Raw genomic sequence first — 25,218 nt, forward strand, 5'->3', positions numbered from 1 at the left:
TGCTGCACCACAGGGTAACACTGATCACCTAATTACCAAAGTGTAATTTTGACAATCTCAACAAATCATGCCAAAGATATTAATTTGATCTAATATCTAACAACATACGTGATTTCAACTTCTCTGTCACAATTAACTTTTACTTTTGATGTATGTACTGACAACTCCTAAAAGCTAATGGGAAGTCATTTATGTGGAAGTTAATGTCTGATCATTGAAGCGTTTAAGTTCCATGACAGTGCTTTACCTTGCAAAGGGAAAATTTAGTGGAAAAATGAATCAGCTTTTCTACATGAAATGAACTCAATCCGATAACCAGACCTAAAGTTTGCTAATATTAACTTACAATGTAAAAAAAAGGGTTTTTCCTGAAAGTAATTTTATGAATTATCTTTTGTATGTGCTAAAATCTAAGAATAACGGATAAATGAGCTTTATTTGTGCCTCCACGCATTTTCAGACACAAGGAATTGATGCAATAAACAAGCCCTCTGAGGAAGATAATTTGCTACACTGAACCTTGAATAGATTGAAATTTTCATATGAATCATTTTTTCCATCAACAAAAAAAAAGTTTTATTTTAAATCAATAGTTTCTATATGAAGATATTGACTACAGCGTATTTTGTGTCAGGTCACGTCAAAACACTGCATTTCAGTTTGTCAAACTTTAACGTTTCACTTCAAGTTGAGTTAACATAAACTTTGATCTGGCTCAGCCCTGGTGCTGCTTCCCAGGGCAGCTCTCTCCCACGAGCTACAAGCAGTAGCCTAACTAAATTTTCTGAAATGCACAAAGGGGCATCTTTGCTACTGAATGTTCTCTTCAGATGAACTGTGTAGCTCAAGAGAGTGCTGAGTTTTATGATAGCTTTAAAAACTTGCATTTTTTATTTATTCAATTTTTAAGTGCTTTTTACAGCTGCCGAATCATCTGGTTGAAGCTGTTTTGTGTTGTGGAAGGTTTTGTGCCTGGTATTTCGAAGGCAGATTGAAAGAAATACAGAAAGTAATCAAACTTTCCTCCAGAAGGAAATTCAGTTTGCTCTTCCATGCACGCTTCCTCTGATGAATGCGATTCTGTTGTTATTTACATGGTTCTCGTGCTCTGTATTACTCCCTAGGCTCAGAAGAAGATGAAGAAGCTTATTCTGCTTTTCTCACTGTTCTTGGCTCCAGCATTCTGTTATAAAGAAAACCAGAAAACAAAACAAAACTTTTCTTCAAACAATACCAGTCATAAACGACTTAAGAGAGACTGGATATGGAACCGAATGCATATCAGAGAAGAGATTGATTCACCATTACCACATCACGTTGGCAAGGTAAACAGCAGTCTTTTAGCAGTGGATGATTGGAAATGCAGAGAGCAAATGAGTGTCCTGAGAACTATTACCTGTTTGCAGCTTAGTAGAATTAACGGGGAAAAATCAGGAAATAGAAATGGGACTGACGTACTAACATCATAATCCTAAAATGGGTACAGAGTGAATCAAGAACAGCATCAAAGGAATTCCAATTCTTTTGAAGAATATAGATAAATTTTAGAGAATAGCAAGCATGGAGCATCTGCAGTGAAGAAACAACTGCATTGCATGCAGGTGCAGATTTAGGAAGAAGTTCTGGCAGATGATGTACGTCAATGTTTTTCTGGTAGCTCTTTCAAAAACCTGGGAGATCAGCTAATAAAAACATACGTATCAAAGAACACATAGCTTACATCCCTCAGCACGGACACAAAAGTAAAGTGCTGTTTAGGAGTACTGTTACACAATCAAAAAATTTGTTTCACAAACTGAAGGAAAACAATTTTTGAAAGTAATAACAAGCATTGACCTGACTGCAAACTCATTTTCTTCGGGGCAGTGCTCATAAAATCCTGTGATTAACTGCACATCACCCAGACAAAGTTCTCCCAGTCTAGTCTTTCAAACTGAACTACTTTGACACTTCTCAGATAAATGCAGTTCTACAGTTTCCTTCCATGTACAACAATCAGCATCTGTCAAGGCTGTTATGGTAAAGTGAAACAGACCTTTCTGGATCAGTGCTGCTCACTGGCAGAAAGCACGAGAGAGAAAAGAGGCCACCGGGTACTCAGCTACTGCAGGATATCTGTGTTTCATTTCAGACCAATTCAGCAGCGGATTAAGGAGAACACTTTTATTCCTGGTGCTGTCCTAAATAAGAGTTATTCACGTTGTACTGCGCTCTGTTGTCTTTCAAAAGTGGAATGCATCTGATTACTTTTGCAATGTCTGTGTTCGCTGCATTGCATTTACAGGATTGAACACTCAATAAGTGCTTTTAAAAGGCCACAGCATCAGCATGGCCAAACGGAGTGACAACTGCAGGAATATGCTGATAAGTCTGGATTTTATCTTTGATGATCTTGGAGGCTTCCTTTTGCATGTTTATCCTTAGATTTTAGGCAATCTTGGAAGCTGTACCTTTCACACCAAGTAAGTTAAGTAAAAATTAAGAAAGGAAGCACAGGCTGTACTATCTTTGAGACAAGAGTGAGATTCTTTCTCCTGCTACATCTCCCGACTCGCAAGCTGTTGTTCAGCAGCACCAGCAGTTAGAAGCATGATTAAGTGTGTGGAACGAGGAAAGAGAGTTTTAATAGCACACTTCAAAACAGAAAACATAAATGAAAGAATGTTCAACAGTAAATGACAACTACAGGGTAAATCAAATCCCAAATACCAAACAGCTGCAATTTATGATAACGCCAGTAACAAAAGACTAGAAAATCTTGGTCAAACCCAACAATTATTGATAAATAGCTTGCTGAAACAAGAATGCTGATATAGTGCACAGAAAATTGTGGTTTAAACTTTCTAGCAGTGTTCTTAGAGGAGTGTAGATAGGTAAGAATCATCAAATTAAGTCCAGATTAAAAAAATAATAATGGACAAAATCATTTGGGATTGGATTAAATTACATATAAAAACAGATTCACGTTTATTCCTTTTACCCCACCCTTTTTTTCATAGAATACAATCTTAAATTTGAAACTGTGGGGTGAAAACTTAATCTCATTGTCATAACCATGAGTCTAAAGACCGGCTATGAAGAAATGGCATGTGACTAAACACAAGAAAGCTGACAGTTATGGCAGGAATTCTGCTAAGTGGCAAACAATGGAGAAAAATGCTAAACATTGTTTGTCAGTAGCTGCAAATAAAGATTTGTTTCTGTAAATCTGTGAAATCCAAGCAAAATTCCACTTGGAATTCAGCTAAATTCCAAAGATTATTTGCAAACAAGTGTAGCTCAAACAAAGTAGTGGTTCCTATATTTCTGACACAATGAGGCTGATGATTTTTATCTGTAACTGCACAAACAATTTATATCTTCAGGAAATGTGACTCATAACCTCAAAATAAAACCTTCCTGATATATAAGCAAGCAGGTTTCAGTCTGGATGAAGTTTCATCCTATAACTCTGGATGGCTGTGGCTGCATGCTGGTTTGTCCAGTAATATGCCAGCTGCCATCAAAATTCCCAACAGTTTCAAACTGAGTCTGAATAAGAGGTCAAGTTTGTGTGTATCTTCTGGTAGAAACTGTTTTGCATTCAGAAGCCACAGCTCACTTTTTTCTCTTTGAATTATACTTTCTAGCTCACATCGAGCGTAGGGAACAAGAATGCTATGTATATTATTGAAGGTGAATCTGCCAACACCATCTTTAAAGTGCAAGGGTACGACGGCGACATATACGCTTTTGAGAGGCTGGACAGAGAAAAGAAGGCAGAGTATGAGCTGACAGCGCACATTATTGACAGAAGAAACAACCGATCACTGGAACCACCATCTAAATTTATTATCAAGGTTTATGATATTAATGACAACGCTCCCATTTTTGTACAAAAGGTATTCAATGGATCTGTCCCAGAAATGTCACGATTAGGTAAGGTTCTTCCATTACTCACTTTCCATCCTTTCCTTGGCTGAAAAGCAAAATTTATACTAAATGTGCTGTTTGATAATCCTTTTCTAGGAACCTCAGTTACCAAAGTGACAGCTGAAGATGCTGATGACCCAACAGTTGCAGGTCATGCCACAGTTACCTACCAAATCATTAAAGGAAATGAATATTTCACAGTTGATGACTCTGGTAGGTCAGATATGCAAGTATCAAATGTTGACCTGATGCTTATAAGAAAATTCAATTTTAAGCTATTTTCTTTCTGGACAGAGGAGATATAAAGCCAAAAATTTACTTTCAACTGTAATTTGGAAAGATTTTTCATTCACACTAACACAGTGTCACTGTCTACATCTGAAAATGAGCCAATAAAGAGTCAGGATTTTAGGTATCATGAGGTAAATGACAAGATCAGGTCAGGCAGCTCCTACTGATTAAAAGACCAAGTAGGAGTTGTCTATGTTTTCAGTTTAGCACGGATATCATTCCTTTGACCAAACAGAAAAAGAGGAATGCATTACGAAACAGCATTCCTAAAGAATATCTGGCAAAAATTCTTAAAAAAGCAAAGAGTAGATAGTGATTACAAACCAAGAAAATTCCCTACAGCTTTCCAGACTTGGCACAGGAAACTTCTCAAGTCAGCATACACCTGGAGCAAGTCAGCACATACAAACAATGCATTTTATTAGGCTAATTTTGAAAGTTTATTTCTGGTGTCTAGTCAATAACTCAAACCTTTGCTTGCCTAAACTTTTTTTGTTTAAAGTTCATCCAGATATAAAAATAAACTCATCATGTCTTGTAAGCTGGTTCTCTGGAGCAACTAAAGCAGATAAAGAGGTGATCAGACATACACTCCAGATGCTGTAGTGACCAAGCCTAGACATTATCAGCTGGTTTCTGAGCAGAAAAGATAAGTTTAAAGAAATGTACTGTACAAAATCTCCCAAATGCTTTATTATAGAGAAAAATTTCTAATAGTTTTGCCTTAGAAAAATGTAACTGTAAGACTGCAACTTGAAGCTGAATGTGTGGCATAAGGTAAAAACTTGCTTTCAAAATCAAGAGATGTGGAAACATTACAAAATCTAATCATATTCAATATTATTTTTTTAAGGCGTCATTTCCACAGCCAGAGCTGATTTGGACAGAGAGAATCAATCAACATATGAAATTATTGTTAAAGCAAAAGATGCTCTCGGGCTTACGGGGGAGTCAAGCACAGCTACAGTCATTATCAGGTTAACAGACATCAATGACAACTTCCCAGTATTCAAACACCGTAAGTAAAGGATCATTTGGAAATCAAGAAATGACACGAAAAAAAGAAATTTACATGAGGTGTCACGATTCAATTGTTCTTTAAAGTGAACAAAAGTAGCTCACGTATTCAGACGGCTTTCTGCATTCAGCACTTCCTCCATTTACTGGTTGGAGCGTATCTAGAGCAGAAAGTAAAAATCAGTATTGACTTTGGTAACTTTATGAAGAAACCTGACAATTTCTAGAAGTATGTAACAAAAAATTGCAGCGCTGTCTGTAGAGATCAATAACACTGAATTCTCAATTATTCTGTGTATGTCTGTCTATAAAATAAGAAAAAATTGTATGTAAGTTCCAAGTTCCATGTGCACCGTCATTATGACCTGTTTGTTGATTTTTTTTTAAACAGCATCATTTCATTTTAAAGTTCCTGAAAACGTTTCAGTAGGAGGAGAAGTTGGCCGAGTCGAAGTTGAAGATATTGATGAACCACAACACAGACATACAAAATACAGTTTTGTCAGAGGAGATTACAGGGACACCTTTGAAATTGTAGCAAATCCATTCACCAATGAAGGGATCATTAGACCAAAGAAGGTACTTCTCCCAGTAACAAAGAAAGATACCATTTTGTTTTGCCATGTTTAACAAGTGTTTGATTGAGTGTGGAACTGGCAGCAAGAAAACATGGAAATGCATGAAAGCCACAGCACAAAAGGTATTCAACCTGAAAACCTCATTCTGTAAGCCCTGTGAGGAGAGCAGGTGATTTACCAGCCCATTTCACTTGCCAAAACTGGGAAAATCTGCGATTGCTGCAGAGTGCAATGGGGATTATGCCAGATGTGCAGGCTACATGCTTCAGGCTCCCCCCAAATTCTAGATATTTGATGCTTCAAATAGTCTGTGAAAGCAAGAGTTGAGCTGACCGAGTCAAAGAATCTTTCCCTTCTGCAGCCAAAGAAAAACCAAAACGGGAATGTGAACACACACACACACCTCTATTACGGTTTGCTCTTTGTTTTTTAACTCTCAAACCTACTCAATTTTTACCAAGGAACATTCCTGCACTATGCAGAGCACTTCCAAGCCAAAAGTTCATTGATTTCATTGATTTATGGTGAAAGAAAAGGACAGAGGACTATAAATTACTGTAAGTAATATTCAGATTGACGTGAACGTGTGTTTTTTTTTTTTAACTTCCAAGCATCTACATGTAGCTATCAGTACTAGAAATACTATTAAGAAGGGAAATTTCTATATAGAAAAAAAGCAACAAATATCCTGAGACTTGTAAATGACCAACTGTACGCCAACAGCTTTCCATCATCAAAAACAAGCCCACCCTTACCTCAGGGCCTGAGGCATGTGATGCTAACAGGCTGTGCCAAAGAGCAGCACAGCAGCAGAGATCTCACACACACACTACCTGAGGCAGAGACAGCCTTCACCAGGCAGTGGGCAGTTTGCCTCAGTATCTCACAACACGCTTCAGGCACAGATGTACAGCAGAATTTTAGATACTCAGTCAGGTGAGATGCAATTTCAACTGAGAAATAAGCACTGTCATTTCCATGTACAATGTCCACTCAAACAAAAATACAGTCAGCATGATTAACTACAGCACGTTTCACAGTGCGTTTTTATAATCTTGGGGGATAGGGAACGGGGATCCAAGCTTTGAAACACATGATAGCAGATAGCATGAATCTGTTCAAAACCTGAGGTACAGCCACTCCATTTATGAAAGAGAAGGTCAGCTTGGATATGCTTTCCAGAGTCTAGTCAAAGTGCAATCTGCTAGTATTTTCCAACAAACGTGACAGCACAGAGCTTTAATTTGCATTTTACCCAGCCATCACCAAAGAAGAATGTCTATGTTTGTCTTTCTTCTAGCCCTTGGACTTCGAGAAAGTAGCAGAGTACAGGTTTGACATCGAAGCAACAGATCACAACGTTAACCCTGCCTACTACAAACCTGGTGGCTCCAAGAGCATTTCAACAATTACCATTGAAGTTACCGATATAGATGAGCCTCCTGTCTTCACCAAACTACCATATGAATTCAAAGTACAGGAGAATGATCGTGAAATAAAAACACTTGGCTCTGCTTGGGCATATGACCCCGACGCAGCTAAACGGAAGATCAGGTAACACAACACCAGCTTTAGTGGTTCTGTTGTTAAGTAGAGAATTTGCTAACGATTCCAAGAATTTGACAAAGTATTGAGACACTGACCTTATTTTTCAGACATTTGCAAGCAAAAGAAAAATCCAATCTGACTTTTCAGCCACTGCAGCTATGGATGCAGACAACAACCAACAAACACGAACACGTTACTTATGAACATAAACTCACTAATAAAACATCTGTACATTTATGGGAAAATACACAATCCTGGATATCTTTACATGGTTATAATAATCTGCTGTTAAATTTTTTATTGTAACAACTTTCTTGAGTATGTGCTTTGTAAGGAAAAGAAAATAGACTTCTTAAACAGTGAAAGCCAATAATCTGGGAACCTCGCAGACGGATACGTTGTGCTCTCACAGCTTGAATAACTTTAGGGAAATGTTCTGAGGCTCCCTGGTCATGATATCAACGTAATTTTTTATACAACCACTCTCTGGCCTTTTCCTACGAAGAACTGAAGTGAAGCGTAATATTGTAACTCTTGTAGTGATGCATCTCTTTTTAAACAAAACAGATTTGTTCGACGAAAAGCTAGTCCTAATGGAGACTATGTGAGAGTATCTGATACTGGAATTATTCAGCTTCCTAAGCCCCTAGATAGAGAATTCAGCTCCTCATACAACATCACTGTGGCAGCCCAGGAAATCCTGGAGGATGGTAAGTGCTATCATTTCTTTACTTGAAAGAAATCAGTGGGTGATTTTACAGCTGGACTGCGCCTTATCAGGAAGGAAACCACAACCTGACAGCTTCTTTCCACTAAGCTAAGAATGAAATGGATGCTTGCAGGGTTTGCACAGCAATCTTCAAATCAGATGAGTACCTACAAATAGATCAAACACTTTTAAGACTTGGCCCCTTGCTATCACAGAAATGCTTTCAGCTTGTCTAAAGGAATGACAGAGGCATGAGGAGAGGAAGAAGCTTGGGGAACAGGCAGGAACCTGTGTTTGGAGCAGAAGTATGCCAGCCTATTTTCGCACTCACACAGAGCTACAAAACGTGCCCAGCAAGCTCCCCAGACATTTATGCACGGCTCCACTGGGTTTAGGAAGAGGGGTGGGCTGGGGCAGTTCCCAGTTAGATTGGAAGAGGTCGGACTCTTCTGCAAAGTGAAGGATATTAATAATACTGGGCACTCTGCGCCTGTGGCCTTAGGGCCAGAGAACAAGGGACTGCACAGTCACAGAAAATGAAGAATATGGGAGCCATAATGAATCGTCATTTTCTTCTTCATAGCTCTTCGTGGTTTAGCCCACCATGAGAGTTTTGAGAAAAACATCTGAGTCTGTCAAAGGAAAAGCTTAAATGAGTGATGGAGCTAGGAGTTCCTCATTTTTGGCATGTGAGAGTCACAGAGGTGGGCGCAATCCGTGGCAAGGGCTTTACAGCACCAAGACTCCAGCCAGTGCATTGCCATTGCTGTCATTTCAGGCCGTCTTTCTGACCAAGAATCACACGCACACGTTCACGTCATCGTCACTGATGAAAACGATAACGCTCCAGAACTCGTTTATCCTGAGGAACCCAGAGTGTGTGAAAATGCTGCGCCAGGCAAGGTAAGGCAGGAGGAAGGGTCCTCCTTAAGTACAGATGGGCTGGCTGCACAGTTCCCCTCCCTATGGGCTTTTAAGCCGTACATTATGTATGCTTCTAAGCATGTACAGTATGAACTCTGGGCATTACCAACTAGACTGCAAAGTAAAGCAACCTCACATAGCAAAAGTTAGTAATTCCAAGAAACCAGAAGTTAATAAGAGAAGCACTGCTAATTGTGACATTACTGTAGCATCTATTGATGAGAGCACCTGCATGCACTACTAGCAATAATACTTGCAGGCTTAGATGTTTGACCTCAGATACAAGTAAATACTTGTATAGCCTATATGCATAATGTTTGATTAATTAAGAGATTTTTTCACAGACTGGAATCTGATGAAATCATCTGTTAGAACATGCAAGGTATTATTTCATCTTTAGCGTAATTTTTAAATTACCTTTGGGACATAATCACACACATTTTTTATACTTCATACATCTAATGTATCTCAGATTGAGAGTTCAAAACATTGTGTCATTGAGGAATGGCAGTCTCAATGGCATTCAGTGAATGAGCCTCATTTTTTTAAATGTTAAATACTTGAGAGAGTGTTTATTTAGGTAACTAAATATTTAAATAAATAAGCATTTAGGTAACTAGAATATTTCAGTAACTAAATGAACATTCAATAACATACATCTGAGCATAAGACTTTTTCATGCTTTAATGACACAAGATTTCATCTTTTGTTTCCTATCTCTGAATGAAAGAGAAAAACAACTCATTTTGGAGAGCTATGTGGAAACTACTTGCCCTGTAAGAACTGGAAGAGAAACTTCTCAAGATATCTTTGCTCTGCCCTTTGCTGAAAGGTTATACTGGATACACAGCTCAGCACTAACTTATATACTGCAAGCGTTTTTATCACACAATGTACACTGCAATTTATGACTTCTCCCATCTTACCTTTATAGGTAATCATCAGGATTTCAGCTACTGACAAGGATGAAACATCACCTAGAGGTTTCTTCAGATACTCCCTAACCTCAGAAGATAGCAACTTCTCCTTGATTGAGAACTACGGTAGTGTATCCCTGAAATGCATTTTCTCAGACAGCTACAGCGAGACAGCAGCTCAAGGGGGAGGAAGGCTGTAGCACAGGTCTACAATTGGGCCACAAGAGCTAAGCAGATATTTTGAAAGGCTTAACCCACTGAAAGCAATGTTGTCACCCAAGCTTCTCAGGACTCCCCAAAGGCTTGCTCTATCAAAGGCAAAGGTGTATCAAATGACTTATAATCTATAAGGAAAATCAGGTAGCAATTATCACTTAACTAGCTATTGTTACTTCTTCCAGATAACACAGCTAATATCACTGTCAAGTATGGACAGTTTAATCGTGAACTTGCCAAAATCCACTACCTGCCTGTCATCATCTCAGACAATGGCGATCCTGACCTCAGCAGCACAAACACACTTGTTATCAGTGTCTGCAAGTGCAATGAAAAAGGCGACTTCACTTTTTGTGAGGAAAGAGCTAAACAAGTTGGAGTTAGTATACAAGCACTAGTCGCAATTTTTATCTGTATCTTCACTATCATTGGTAAGTCATCGGACTTTGGTAATATTCTTCAAGGTGTGGGAATTTTATTTTTCCTTTTTTTTTTTTTCTTCATTGAGGTCCAAAAAGTTTTGTGGCTATAAAATAGTCATGACGGCAGAAAAACTCTATTTGATTCATTTCACTTGCTCTATTTGGCCTGGTAGTGTAGTTGCAACTACAAGCATGCTCATTCTATTGGAAAGACTGGCTCACTGGAAAGGTCACTGCACGTATGCATAATACACTTGATTTAGTGTCACTAGGTTCACGTGCAGCTATAAAAAGGAAAACTGTACTGAGGCAATAACAACAGTATTCCTGTTTCCAAAGGCTGAACTACTCTGGAAACCCTTTAAGCAGTACAGTGAACGTACATACATAAATATGTAAATAAGAAGGACAGTACCTATTTGTTTTATTTGGAACCTAATCATAGACTGGGCAACATTCTTGTATTGCTTGAGAAGAAGCCTCCTTTGCAGCTACCACACAAGCAGCATTTGATGCCTGGCACTAAATATGTATGTATCACCTCAAGGCAGCCATCGATAGAATCCTTCAGTGCACTTGCAACACTGCTTTTGCACCTGTGATGCCAGCTCCAAAGTCAGTTGTGAAATCCTCGCAGAGAGTTGCTTTGACAGTGTACAAATCCTACAGATCAGCAGTATTTTAAGTTTTAAAAATAAATAAATAAATATCTTTAAAACCCTTGGAAAAAGCCCTGAAATGCATGTTTGTTATGCAATACGTCTAAAATGCAATTTGTTTTACTTTGTTACTTCTCTATTTACAATTGCTCACATACATTTCCTTCGCAGTGATTGCAATGCTGATTCTTCTAAGGAAGAGACACAAGAAGGATCTGAGTGGACTCAGGAGGAACGTGGCAGAGATCCACGAGCAGCTTGTCACTTATGATGAAGAAGGTGGTGGTGAAATGGACACCACCAGCTATGATGTGTCTGTGCTCAACTCTGTGCGCAAGAATGGAATAAAGCCAGAAGTGGTGCCTTCTGCATACGCACAGGTCCAAAAGCCTCCTGGAAATACAACTTCTGGCGCAGGAGAAATGGAAATGATGATCGAGGTTAAGAAGGATGAAGCTGACAACGACAGGGATCTGCTGCCGTATGACACACTTCACATTTATGGCTACGAAGGGGCCGAGTCCATTGCAGAATCTCTCAGTTCTTTGGAATCAGGCTCTTCAGACTCAGATATTGATTATGACTTCCTAAATGACTGGGGACCCAGGTTTAAAATGTTAGCTGAGCTGTATGGATCAGAAACAAACGAAGATTTTGTGTATTAAGTTCACATTAGCCACAAAATGTTCTCCCTTCCACTACAGATAGGTATCAAGAGCCCGCCAATGGCCAGAGAAGAATTCACAGCTCTTCACCCAGGCAGTACTAGGATTTCAAACAAGAAAACCTGATAGCAGTAGGGATAAAACAAACCACACAAATAACGTACTGGCTTCCCCAGCACTGCTCTTTTTGCCAACATTCTATTCTTTCCCCAAAATTGCTGCTTGGGGACCCAGAGTCTCCTAGGACATGACTCCTCTCCCTGCCTCGATAGATCCTTCTCTTTATGAAGTGGTATTGTCCCTGGCTTCTCCTTCATTTCTCTCATCCTGTGCTGCTTTCATCAGCACGAGCTCAGGATGACCTGCTGGAACAAACAGGTTTGGTGGCAGTGGGAAAGAATGTTTTTATAACCTCCTGCATCTCCAGCCTGCCTGGCCTGACAGTAACATCTTTATTGATACTCCACGCTTATGCTTACCCAGCAGAGGAAAGAAGGAACATATGGTTTATCACTTAATATTAGAAACAATTCCATCACTTTCAAAAAAGGCAGGATTTTTCCTTCCTTCCGATCTATTAATTATTCTAGCTTTATAGTCTGACTACATACATGAGTTACTGCAGATAAAATTAGACAGGATTTTTAGAGGCATAGTCTGGTTTCATCTCTCATTTTTAACAGCCTGATGATGATTTCAGGCACCTTTCTGGAGTGCGAGAATTTCCTCTAGCCAGCAGCAGAATCGTCTTTTCTTTCTGTAAATAGGACCTCAGTGTTACTCAATGGAACATATCCTGCAGGGCAGGAAATGTGGACATCAGGGGAATGTCGAGACTCCAGTACTGTAAATCTTTCTGGATAGCAGCATAGGTCTTTCTGGATCTCTAAAAAGGTTGAGTAAGTTTTTTATTCAACATTATTAAAGGAAATGTACTATTTCAGGGACACACAAAGGATGGGCCTTATTACTGTGAAACTGTTTTAATTTTTTTTCTAAGCAGGTACTGTAAAACGGGTAGGAAAATATCGTAGAGTTCCAAACCAGGACACTACACACCTACACATTTGTCTGCGTAAGAGAACCACAAATGTAAGTAAGGTTTTGGAGCGGCAACTGCTCTGTCCACGGAAAGCACGTGTTCAGCTTCATGTCTGATGAAGAGACACACCACGAACAGAATGAAATTTCCCATGCCTGACGTTACCCAGCCAAAGGCATCTTGTTACAAGTGGGTCTCTTAGGACAACAGCCTGACTCTGGCTTCTGTCAATGCAGATTCCTGTTCTCTTCAGCAGGACCAGAGCCCTACTACACAAACACTCAGTTTTGCAGAATCTGTGCTACAGCTGTATGTATTAGTTTAGACCATTTGATTATTTAAATTTGGGAGCTAACCACATAATACTAAATCTTTTTTTTTTTTTTTTCTTCCTAAAACAATGTAGTGGAACCTCATTAGTTTCCTTTTCATCTGTTCATGTCCTTTCCCTCCTCCACAGTGCTTTTGTGGCAGGACACAGCAATGCACGATAATACACTCTCTTATCAGTCCGCACAGCCATAGGAAGCTGTCTACTAAAACACCTGCTAGACACAAACACATAACTATCATCAGCGAATCAAATCACTAACATTTTCAAATACGAACAAAGGGAAAACTAAGTAGAATCCAGCCCATCAATCACATCACCTTTGGATCACATCTCCTATAAAAAAAAGGGAATCTGAGGATGACAGCCTTGATTTTATTTGTAAATGTGTGTCCATTTTCTACTGTTTTGCTTAATCCAGCCAACAGTGTATGTTCTTGAGGTTCCACATGTTAGTATATTATAGAGAATTCTAACTAATACTACTTACCATTTAGGGTTTTCATCAGTAATTAATGTATTGGCAATCAACAGGTAAAGTTAGTTATTAAACTATTTAGTGTAGTAAATAAAGTACTTCGGTAAGCATCACCCAGATAGTATTATCTGTAATTGCTGTTTTCAAGCTTGTTTTATAAAGCTATTTTAAGGCATGCTGTATCAATTTCCACTGTATAAAGACATTTGCACTGGATATTTTCTTTTAATATTGCTGTACTGTATTTTTTCTTTGTTCCTCTGACTACATAAAAGCCACTCTCACATTTGGATTTTTGTCGTGTTTGTGAGCTTCACAGAGGAGACAGAGCTATGTGCTACAGTGACCATCCTCACCACTTCCCCTCTGTGCCAGTGATCACTACCCCAATATATTGCCATGATTATTACTATAATGCCATCGATTTTCCCCAGATATGACACTTACAAATTACAAAGCTTGGAAAAAAGTTCAACTCCTTCTCTGCTAATTGCCACGAGGAAACTCCACATCAAACATGCTTTAGCACAAGTTGTACTAAAAACAAAATGGATGTGCTAATTGTGGTATAATAAAATGCATTTTTTCAAAGGAATTTGAATAAACAGCTACTTGCAACTTGTAGCAGAGATTTTCATAAAGATTTTCTTATTAATCTAATTAATATGCATTTTAAACTCTTATCCCTAAAAACATACCTTAAATTATCATTTTATTACATTCACACTGAGAAGTCCATGCCATTTCATAAAGTTTTTTACTCCTGCCCCACCATAAATTTTTACGACTGGAATCCTTGATATGCACCAAAGCAGCAATGAAAAGTGGCCTGAATGCCAACATCAGGTGCATGGCCATGCTGCCCAGAGAGACAGCAATTCTGCTGTTCAGAGAAAAAGGAGCTGTGTCAGGTGCTACCTCATTGCAGTCCAGCATTACTGATGCAGGCAGTAAAAGTGAAACAAAGTGAAAACAGATGCATTATAAAAGAAAGAGGAAAAAAAATGTTTTTGAGTTCTTGTTCTTTTTCTTGGTGAATGGACCCCTCCCTTCCTTTCTTTCTGCAGTGGAGGCTGTGCTGAGCTGTGCTCTGACCTCAGGCATGGGCTGCACCATTGGCCACGGCTCACAAGGCCAACAAGTCACATGGCGCAGTGCTGTCTATAAATGTATTTGCTTTAAATGGTTTCACTCCTGACGCTCTGTGCAAATGTCCCATACATGGGAGGTGCGTACAGCAGCAGTAAACACGCAGATTCACCACCCCGTTTGGCCAGGAGCAATATACTGCTTTCCATTCTACCTCAGGTGGGGCTAGGACAGAAGACACATTGTCAATTTTTCACAACTATTTTGTCTTCCTAGTTTTCTTACATATCAAAATTAGGGAATAAAAAGTGGGGATTCACTCCTGTGGGTGTACATCGTCATGCTCTCCGGAGCAGAAGAAATCACCAAGCGGTACTTGTGTCGTGCAGGAGCCATCAGACACACCACAGCTCAGCTCACCCAGCTTCTCAGAGAGAAGCATTTCCTTCCCCCTCTCCCCAGCAAGGGCTCTCCCATCTGCTTTCCAGCCCGACTTTACTCATTCTCGTTAACCCTTTCACCAACTCCACAATTAATCACGAACTTCACCCGTACCACACTCTCAAGCCAGGGCTCTGCACGAGGCAGCCCCAGCGGGCAGAACGAAGCAGACGGCGTCCATCGGGCACCGGCACCACGACGAGAGCGGACGCCGGCAGGGCGCTTCGGCAGCCGCACAGCGAGAACCTCGAACCGCGCCCCGCAGCGCCGCGCGGTGGCGCCCGGCCCCAGCGCTGCTTCACAGAGCGGCCGCCGCTGTGCGAGACGGGCTCTTGTGCCGGCCTCTCACGGAGCGTTTCGTGCACGATCGGTAAGGTTTCTAATTCCAGAGAGTTCATTCGATCGGCTTCACGCTTTACCGCTGACTTCACGGAATTCCCTGACCTTCCCACAAGCCAGAAAAGCTATGAAGCATGGGTTCTGAAAGGGAAAGCAGTGATCTCACTGAGGCGGAGTGCAGAAGGGCGCAGAGGGCGAGGAAATAGCTCTGGGGAGAGGATGTGAGCTCCAGATGTCTCCTTCGGAAGGCACCATCCTCCTTGCCCAGCTGTCTCGTGGCACGGTGAGCCGCGTGTCCCTGCTGCTGGCCATGGTCTGTCCCCGCCGCTGGGGAGCCTTTTCCCTTCCCTGCAACTGCTAATCAGGATATTCTCAAGCATTTCCAAATCGTTTTTATAATCGGTGATTCTTACAAAACAGTTGTGTTTTGCTGCGAACAATTGTACGAACACATTAGTCACGATTTGTGCATCAGAAACATGCAGCAAAGCTTTTCAAGCAGACACACAAACAAACTGAGGAAAAAAGACACCAGAAAGTTCCCAGTGACAACCTGGGACATACCCACAGAAACAACTCCATGCAGGACACCCCAACTACCTGAGTTTTGAGTGGCTGACAGCTTTCTAAATTTGGAGTATTTTGCACCACAAACACAGCAAGCACGCAGACAAAAGCTTGCATTGCCCTCCTAGCAGTGCAGAAATTAAATACAACATAAGCTCTGCCACAGCAGCCAGGTAAGGACCCTGAGCAGCAAGAACTACAGCCTTTGTGTGTTGTACGGCCCAAGTGGGTCAGAGACACAATATGTCCGCAGCTGGTGCTGCAGCTATCCTGTATGCAACACCAAGGGAGCAGAAGCAAGAGGTGAGGTGAGCGGGGATCCACCAGGACAGCAGCCTGTACCAAGGCAGCACCAAGCAACAGCCCTACAAAGCAAGCACAGGGCAAGGCACAGGGCAGCTGGAAGCACAGGGCAGCAGTGCTGCATCTCGTCACATGACACTGCTCTCATTACAGTGATTTAGCAATTACCACTCATTACCTTCCATACAGGCTTGGGTCTGGCTCTCAGCATCAGCACAGACCTGGCACAACTTACTGAGCTGGAGCATCACTTGGAGTAAACACCAAGCATTGAATCCTCACTGAGGAGCCATAACGAGTGTTAGAACACAGACACGTTCTTGATTTTCAGTGAAAAAGAATTAGCTAGAAAGATTAAGTGATCCTCTTCAGTTCAGTAAAGCAACAGTGAACACATTCCTATAAGATAAAGTATCAACCTAAAGCAGAATTGGTCTTCCTGCATTTTGTCACAACATCCAGACTTGTTTGGATGTCGACGCAAGCAGTTGGCAAGCAGGCATGGCATTTTGCAGGCTCAGCTGTGGATAACGCATCTGCAGCCACACGCATCCCTCTGAAGGAGCTGGGAGCACACATGGCTGCCACGGGAAGGACACCTGGCAGAACACACAGTGGTCACCAAAGACACCTGGGCAGAGCTGAGGGCACCAATACGCACTCATGGAGTATATTTGGAAAAGGAGGGCTCTGGGTATATACCCGAGCTGCGACACAGGCTTCAGTCTTCATCTCAGATCATGAAGGCTCGGAGCTTTGCTTTTGAACATGAAGTGTTCCAAGCACTGCTCTGATAGGTTGTCTGGCTACTGACTTCCCTCCACATGCCCTGCAACCAGACATACACACCTCCCCACATCACTGCAAGGGGCAGTTAATACACCCAAAAATATTCTAAGTAACATTCTCTGATGCTTACACATTTTAAGGACGAAAGCTTTAATACTTTTCATTATTTTCCAGCAACTTCCAGGCACAAGAAATGTTTGCAGTAGATCCCAAGAGATTTATAATTGAAACACATACTCATACACATGCCTGGCCCTGCACGATGTATAGCATCATTCCCACTGCAATTAACAGAGAACTCATAGCACAAGTAGTGCCTGCACTTCATAGGTCATGGTGAGCAAGTGATGGGTACGCAGAGAACGTGAGGGACAGTTGGAGCAAGATAGCCACGTACACCTAGAAACTAAAATTACAAAGGCATTTAAAGTAAGTGCAGTAGCCACACAGAGTATTTATTACATGAAGAAACACTGTTGAGAAACACAGCACAGATTTTGTTTTTATGAGATGCTAAATGTACAACCAACATGCCTCACATGGCTCCATATGGGGATTATGCTTTATGGGACTTATACAAAGCTCACATTTAGACTGGGGCCTTTGCATTCCTTTAATTCTGCCTCTCAGAAATGTGCTTATTTAAGTCATTTGTACTACTTACACCAGACTTTTGTTGCAGCTGCCCAAATTATCCTATTTTAGACCATAACCAATAATGAAAACTCAGCTTTTGCTTCCATAGCTTTGGGATTCACTTCTTTAATCTCTGCCCATCTCTGATATTTTCAGCCACCAGGTTCAGATACCGTCTGGTCCAAATCCTTCACAGCACAGAAGAGGGCTCATGAAGAACATCACCTCCAGTCAGTATTCTTTTGACCACAGAAAGCTCACCCCATGATAGTTCTGGAAACTGTAAGAAGCAGCCAAACAGTTGAACAAGCTTTCATTTTGATGACAGCAGCTGTTTGGGCTAATGGCCAAGGGATGAGCATCAGCACACAGAATTTAAGCTTAGGAGCTGGCATATATATGGGTCAGGAAGGAAATGGGATCTCACCACAGATCAGCTGCCTGTGTCCCACAGCAGGGCTGTCTGCACAGCATCAGCGCTGCCCTGAGGACCCCAACACACTTATTCTGCCCTAAGCACCCCTGATGAGCTGGGTTCACATGATAATCTTTGGATAAAAGTTAAATCAATCACACCACAGTACATTGTCCACAAAGATGTGGAAGCAGCGTTATAGGACCCCGAAGAAGCATTTAGCAGAGAAATGCTGGTAGAAGCTTAATTACAGTGGCACTGCTGCCTGCTGCTCTGCTGGGCAAGCTATTGAAGCCCTTCCAATAATGTTTTGCTGTAATGGGAACAGTTCAAGCTGCAAAAGAAGGTTTGCTACGCAGAAAACATTACAGCAGTTGATCCTATTCTTTCCAATGCACTTATTTTAATAGATTTTTTTTCCTGCTGCACCAGCTATCAGTTGTCCTTATCTCTGGAGAGCACCATTCCCTGTTTTCTGCCACTTTCAACTAGCTGTGATTTTCAGATACAGCTTAGAAGAGTTTCACTCCACCTAAAATCAGCCATTTTCACATATCTCATTTTTTGAGGGTTTTTATCAAATGCTGAGCATATGATTGCGCTATACTCAAGTAATCTTTTCTGCTAGGAATTTACCTCACCCAGAAGCCTGACAGAATACAGAAGCAGGTGAAGGAAGGACTGAGAGTCAAATTGTTTGAATCACCTAGAACAAGAGTTTTCCAATCCCTGACATCAGATAGTGGAAGGCCAGAAAAGAATTGGAGGCCTCACCATTTAGTCTGGAATTGCTCAGCTTCATGCTTCTTTGTGTCCTCACCATCCTCCTTTCCCAAACAGGAATGGGTTCCTTCCATCCTCCCTCCCACACCTTCTCCCTCACCCCACTCTTTCCAAACAACACCCCAGATCCATTTTCTTGTCACACCTTTACTCACACAAATAATTCTCTCTTACACTTCCCCACCTACTCACAAATAAAACCACAAGGTTCCTACTGGAATTTATTAAATTTCATCTGCCTTTCTCTTCTACAACTCTATTTCACATCACCCAACTCAAGAAAGACAAGGCAACAAACCCCACAGGTAAATCAAACCATCTCTGTCTGTATAAAATTCATACATGCCAGTCACACAGTACCTAGTGTAAAAGAACAGGGCACTGTGGCACAAATTTATTCTGCAAAGAGCAGATCCATTCAGTGTCAATCAGCTTCAAGGTTCAGATTGACTTGTCTTCAATGGCACAATCTAAGCCAATTTGTGTACAAATGTTATTATCAACTGTCTGCCATTTACTCTCAGCCTCAAATACCATGTTTAAATATTAAGTCATTTTGATTAATCCTATCTCTAGCAACCCAAGGATTCTGACTTTCCTAAGAGCAGTCCTGCTTTCCATGTAAGTGTCTAATGATATGCCAAAAATTAGCAAATTATTTGCTTGTCCAATTGTTTATTTTTAGTAAGGTATTTTAAAACACAGTATATGAGTGTAAGCCTTTACTTCTCAAAGGAAGAAATGAAGTCACCTCACTTAACATATATTTAACCTAGCAAAATACAGTACAAATACATTATTGACATGACAACTTTCTGTTGTCTTGGGTCTTGTGTTAGTAACATCCTTTTATTTGCACTAGTAATTAATTCTATTCAATGTCAGGAGGGTAATTTTGATAAACTGATCACTTTGATAAGAATTTGTGAGTGAATTAACGTGCCTTGGATGTCTTTACATGATAAACATTGACATATTAAATGTCAGACACATGAGTACAATTTTACTGTAACTCATGTAAGCTGCTAAACTCACGTGCAAACCCATATGCATAAAGGAGATAACATGCCCACTTTCTCGGGGTTTCCCTAATTCCTTGTGCCCATTCCTCCATGGAGCTTACCAGATCTTATAGAGAAGCACCATGCATTTCCCAGGCCTGTGTTCCTGTGCAGCCATACTGCCTAAGAGCTGCTCCAGGGTAGTCAGACTGTAAATAAACCTATTTACAGCAGCACTAATCCCTTTCTACCAATAAAAGGAGAACTCTTCTTTACTCACCTGCATCTTGGAGCTGCTGCCCCACAAGTTTTACATCTGCAGCCATGTAAATGCAGCTGAATGTTGGTTCCTAGTTGGCTCCAACATCTTCATTGCTCCGCACAGGAGCACAGCTGCTTTCAAAAGGTAACTGAAGGGAAATGGAGAAGTGAGCGTGTATAAAACACCCTACATGGGTGGGATGCATTTTCATTCTGTTGTCAGTTCACACTGTCAGAAACAAAATGATCTTGAAAGTAATAGAAAATCAGTGTAATAAGCTGTCCTCAGCATGGCTTTGAGATCCATTTAGGGGAGCCCCACCGGTAAAGTGTATATATAATTACAGCCAAAGCTGTATTTAGCTTCAAACTAAACGCCATCGTGAGGCAGTGTATTAAATAATGCATTTCCCCAGTGCTTTTTACTGAGTATGTGAATGTTTTCTGTATTATTGTTTGGATAAGAAATTCTAGCAGCTTCACAGCCAATATGCACGCACATTTGAAGATTTCAGTGGAGCAGAAAGCGTCTGCACCCTTGGGAAGTGACCACTGATACATAAGAATCTCACCATGTTTCTGCTGCACCCTCCTTCACCTGGGATGTGAACTGAGCCCTAAAGAAGCAGAAGCATCCAAGGGATGCACCAGCACTGCAGCCCCCCAGCACTACAACCTGGCGAGGTTTCCCCCAGGCTCCAGGCAGGAGCCATTCTGTGGCCCACAGCACGCTTATTTCTCAGGTGGATGCACAGCAGTGAGCAAGCAAAACTCCCTGCTGACTGTGTCGTTGTTGTCACTGCAGGCATTGTTAGCTAACTGTATATAAAACATAAATGAGGGCTCCCTCATCTTTTTACACCGTGTACCAACTCCCTTCCTTCCTTCCTTCCTCCTTTCCTTCCTGCCTTCCTCCCTTCCTTCCTGCCTTCTTTGTCAGAGGCAGTCCCCATGTATACACTCAGATCTGTTCAGGTTGACTTAAATGTCAAGTTTCATCACTAAATTTTTTATCAGTATTTTCCATGCCAAATGCATCAGCTGGCACTGCCTTTCAAACTGACTAGATAACAGTAAATCAGGAGAAGACCGCAGTCACAGCGGTGATACCAGCTGTTTTCTGGACAGTCATCACTGGGATATCACAGTCAATTTAATGGGACATTTCACAGCAGGATGGAGACGTTCTCCCATTTGAAGTGTGGTTATAGACAGGAAGAAGGCTAGAAAAATTGACATAGCTATGTCTGTATTTATTCTTGCTCTGTTATTAATGGTTGCCACATTTACAAAGTAACAAATGCATTTTGCCAGGACAGCAAATATATGGAGAAGTTTACAACCCAAGTTATCTGCCCTTCTTATGCCCTGAGAATTTGTAAGCAGCCTTTCTGGTGGCACAACATGCTGTAAAGAACTCTACAGCTGTTACCTCAAAGTTCTGTAGCACAGAAGTGTACAGAGTCATCGCATGCATGTATTTATAAATACATAAATATTTTTCAATGCTATTTTACATTGTAGATGTAGACATGTTAAACAGTTTAACACCTATTCATTTTTTGTCTTAAATGTTATCTTTATTTTGTCTGGAGACATCACACACACAGATGTATTACACAGAAATGGCCAAGCCTACCACGGTGTAAATAACTCATTCTGAACACAGGAGGTGGGGACACTCGTGAACTGGCTGTTACCTCCTGAGCAGCTCACTGCACACACAGGCAGTTGCAGCCACCACACAGCAGATGGCACAGCAAGCAGCTCGCTGCTGGCTGACAGGGCTGCGAGGTTTCCCCTGAGTGCCACCACAGAACGTTACAAGCTAAACACTAAGCGGGAGTGCAAACCCCAGCTCTGCATTATGCTGAGTGAGTCTGGATACAGAGAAATAACAGGCGGACACGATGCAGACAACTGTAGGCAATGTAGCTGAACTTGGGAACCTAACTGGCAGAAAGCAACAGTTCTCCTTCACGGTAAAAGAAATCACTGGAGCGTATTGATGCTTGGGTTGGAATTTGCACGCTGCTTCTTGTGCATGATTTACTCATTCACAAAAGGTGGTTTCTGGTAAGAACTCTCAATAATCTGAATAAAGCAGTCCCTATATTACTGACCTACTCCAAATAACAAGGAACAAACCATGTACTGGAATGAAAAAGTTAATTTTCAAGCTAACAATCAAAAAGAGCACAAAAAACCTTCATAAAGCCCAAGTGCCCTTTGCTTTCTTTGGTCTCCATTTGGCCATCAGTACATTTTCAGGTAACTCTGGAGCAAATTTGGATGTGTAACAATGCGGGGCTGCTCTGTACAACTTGTACTGAAATAGCGAGCGGCAGAGATGCCACTCAGGGCGTTTGCACCACTTCATCTTTTCCACTGGGCTTTTGAGAAAAGTCAGTTGTCCTTTTAAGTGCTAAGGAACACAAACCTGCCCTTTCCTTCGTGATTACAAAGCACTGACTCAAGCAGCCTGCTCCTTCCTCCTCCCATTCCCTTCTGTTTCTGTGCTGAAAGGTAACCCCAATTACCAGCTTCCAATAGAGGCCAGCTATACCAATACCTTAGAGCAGTCACTCACAGCTTCTTTATAATTTTATGCTCGACTTCTGAGAATGTCTTGTTTAATCAAAAGGATGCACAAAGGGTGACCAGACATTGATGCCACCCATCTCCTAATGGAGGTCTCACTCAGCAGCCCAGGTGGTGCTGCAGCAACCCACTTCAGCTCATTTCTTTCTGGCACCATGCTTTTACAGTCTGTGCCACGCTGTTGTTTGCTCTTTCCACTGCATTAAGCACCAAGCCAAGGCTGTCAGAGACAAAGTTTTATCTGCTCCTAAACCCCTGTACAATCCTCTTGAATAGCATAACCCTCAGGGTCTATTTCTTCTTCTTTGCTTTGCTCTGTTCCTTTTGTCCCCAAGCTTCACATTTCTCTACAGTAAATTGCACTAGCACGAGATGCCACTGCTGCCCCCCTCCCCAAACCATTTATCACCATGCATCTATTCCCTAGCAAGCAAACTGGTTTTGAGGTTCTAAATTAATTGCCAGTTTGCTCATCCTACCACAGATACATTTTCAAGGTTAGACCTATTAAACAAGTGAATATGTTACATCCTGATTTTTGTTAGCTAACAGTTAATTTTTCTTTTTTTTTTTAAAGCGTCTTTCTAAGTAGTGCCAATCACTCAGGACAGTAGAGAGACACACCTGGAGGGTGCTGGTGGAATTTTTTGAACTAGTTTCTTATGGAGTCTGGCTGCATCTACATCACCCTCTGTGCAAGTTGGTTCCTCTCACAGCAATTCTTCTGGCAGAGCCTCACAGCTGCAGAAGGCACAAGACTGTGCAGCCAGCATTACTACCAGAGCCTGACCTCATCCCATTTCAACACACAATGAAACCCAGAGCAAGTTCTACCAGGTTTCCAAGAGCTCGAGGCTGTATCCCCAAATGTCTGACCCCCAGTCTCCATCTCTTCCTTTCTTCCTTCTGTTATGAGAAAGCTTCAGGGTGCCCATGAGGAACTTTACACCGTACCACATTCATAAGAATTCTACCATCCTTCAGAGATCCTACAAATTCAGAAAGACTTCATAAATAGAATAGTAATAAAATCTAGAGATGTTGGTCTGTGTATTCATTGGTAAGACAAAAGACAATGAGTTATAAGGCTTGCCCTACACCAAGGTGTGCTAAATATTTCTTGCTCGCACACAACGGTTTCAGATAGATAAGATCAACTCCAAATACATATTTCATCTGCTGCCACAATGGTTGTTTTCTTTTGTATTCATTTTTGCTTTAGGTTAACAAATGCCCAGCTGGATTCATATGCCTGCCTATGCAAGGAATCCTGGAGCCTTCTCCCCAGGAGCTCTCTATGAAATACTTATTAAAAAAAACTGCTGATAGTAAAAGACACGTATTGTATTTCAGAGTCTGCCTATATGCAACAAGAAATAAATCACAAAAGCCCTACCTTCCACAAAGTTACACAGGCCAACCAGCTTTGCAGCATAACAAAACCAGCTTTGGTGGGCAGTTTCCCTTCGTTTCACTTCCCTCCCTCACGCAGTGGGCACACAGCTGGGGGCTGGGCAGGGTGGTACCTGACACACACAGGCCTGTGCTGTGCTGTGAGACTCCAGCAGGAGCAGGACACAGGCGTTACAGAGAGCCCACGGCGTGCAAATGGCCTGCAGCATTCCTACGGGAGGATTGCTGTCTGTGCTGCTGGCAGCAGTGCTGCCTAATTCCAAGTGCTCTGTATGACATAACTCAGTATTTCTTTGTATATCTCTGTGTATGCTTATATTTGTGGATCTCCAGGGATACGTGTTGCGATTTGTTAGTAATCCACTGCCTATCTTTCATTCCAAAAATACAATTAGAATTTATGATAAATCTAGGCAAGGACTAGTGGAAATAAACACAGTCTGCATTCACTGTCAGATGCTTTGAGGTCCTAGAAAGGTCAATACAAAATAAATTGCATAATTAACTGTAAATTTAATTAAAGAGTCACAGAATGAGAGAGAAAAGAACACTGAGATCAAATTTTCCCATTTGCATCCTTAAACATTAACTCAGCTGGCATCAGGAAGACTGAGAAAAAAAGACAGAGAGGGAAAATGTTATAGGCTTTCCAATAACAATCTTGGACCTAATTATTTCCTGGTGAGTACACAGAGGCACTACAAATACACATGTGCAGATGGCAAAGATAGCATAATTCACCATCCTCCTCACAAGTCTGCAAGCAGGTTGAATAAATAAGAAACTGAACCTGGATCCATTCCAGTGCCTAAGAGCACCTTTCATTCCACAGAGAAAGACAGTTGGTAGCTCTAAAAATTAGAAAAATAGC

General features: G+C 41.2%; 1 protein-coding gene across 2 annotated transcripts in view; it reads left to right on the top strand.

Annotated features, from left to right (window-relative positions):
• The window catches only part of CDH5 (cadherin 5), a 28,756-nt gene extending 14,755 nt beyond the window's left edge, over positions 1–14,001 (top strand). For both annotated transcript variants that reach the window (XM_048958494.1, XM_048958495.1), the window contains exons 2-12: positions 1,125–1,325; positions 3,630–3,918; positions 4,009–4,125; positions 5,057–5,221; positions 5,612–5,799; positions 7,099–7,352; positions 7,914–8,056; positions 8,834–8,958; positions 9,914–10,022; positions 10,298–10,543; positions 11,365–14,001. In XM_048958494.1, the coding sequence (XP_048814451.1) occupies positions 1,137–1,325; positions 3,630–3,918; positions 4,009–4,125; positions 5,057–5,221; positions 5,612–5,799; positions 7,099–7,352; positions 7,914–8,056; positions 8,834–8,958; positions 9,914–10,022; positions 10,298–10,543; positions 11,365–11,858 (2,319 nt within the window). In that variant the 5' untranslated portion in view covers positions 1,125–1,136 and the 3' untranslated portion in view covers positions 11,859–14,001. The remainder of the gene's footprint in view (positions 1–1,124; positions 1,326–3,629; positions 3,919–4,008; positions 4,126–5,056; positions 5,222–5,611; positions 5,800–7,098; positions 7,353–7,913; positions 8,057–8,833; positions 8,959–9,913; positions 10,023–10,297; positions 10,544–11,364) is intronic.
• Positions 14,002–25,218: the final 11,217 nt, after the last annotated feature.

Source organism: Lagopus muta, chromosome 12 (genome assembly GCF_023343835.1).
Source record: "Lagopus muta isolate bLagMut1 chromosome 12, bLagMut1 primary, whole genome shotgun sequence".
Classification (NCBI taxonomy): domain Eukaryota; kingdom Metazoa; phylum Chordata; class Aves; order Galliformes; family Phasianidae; genus Lagopus; species Lagopus muta.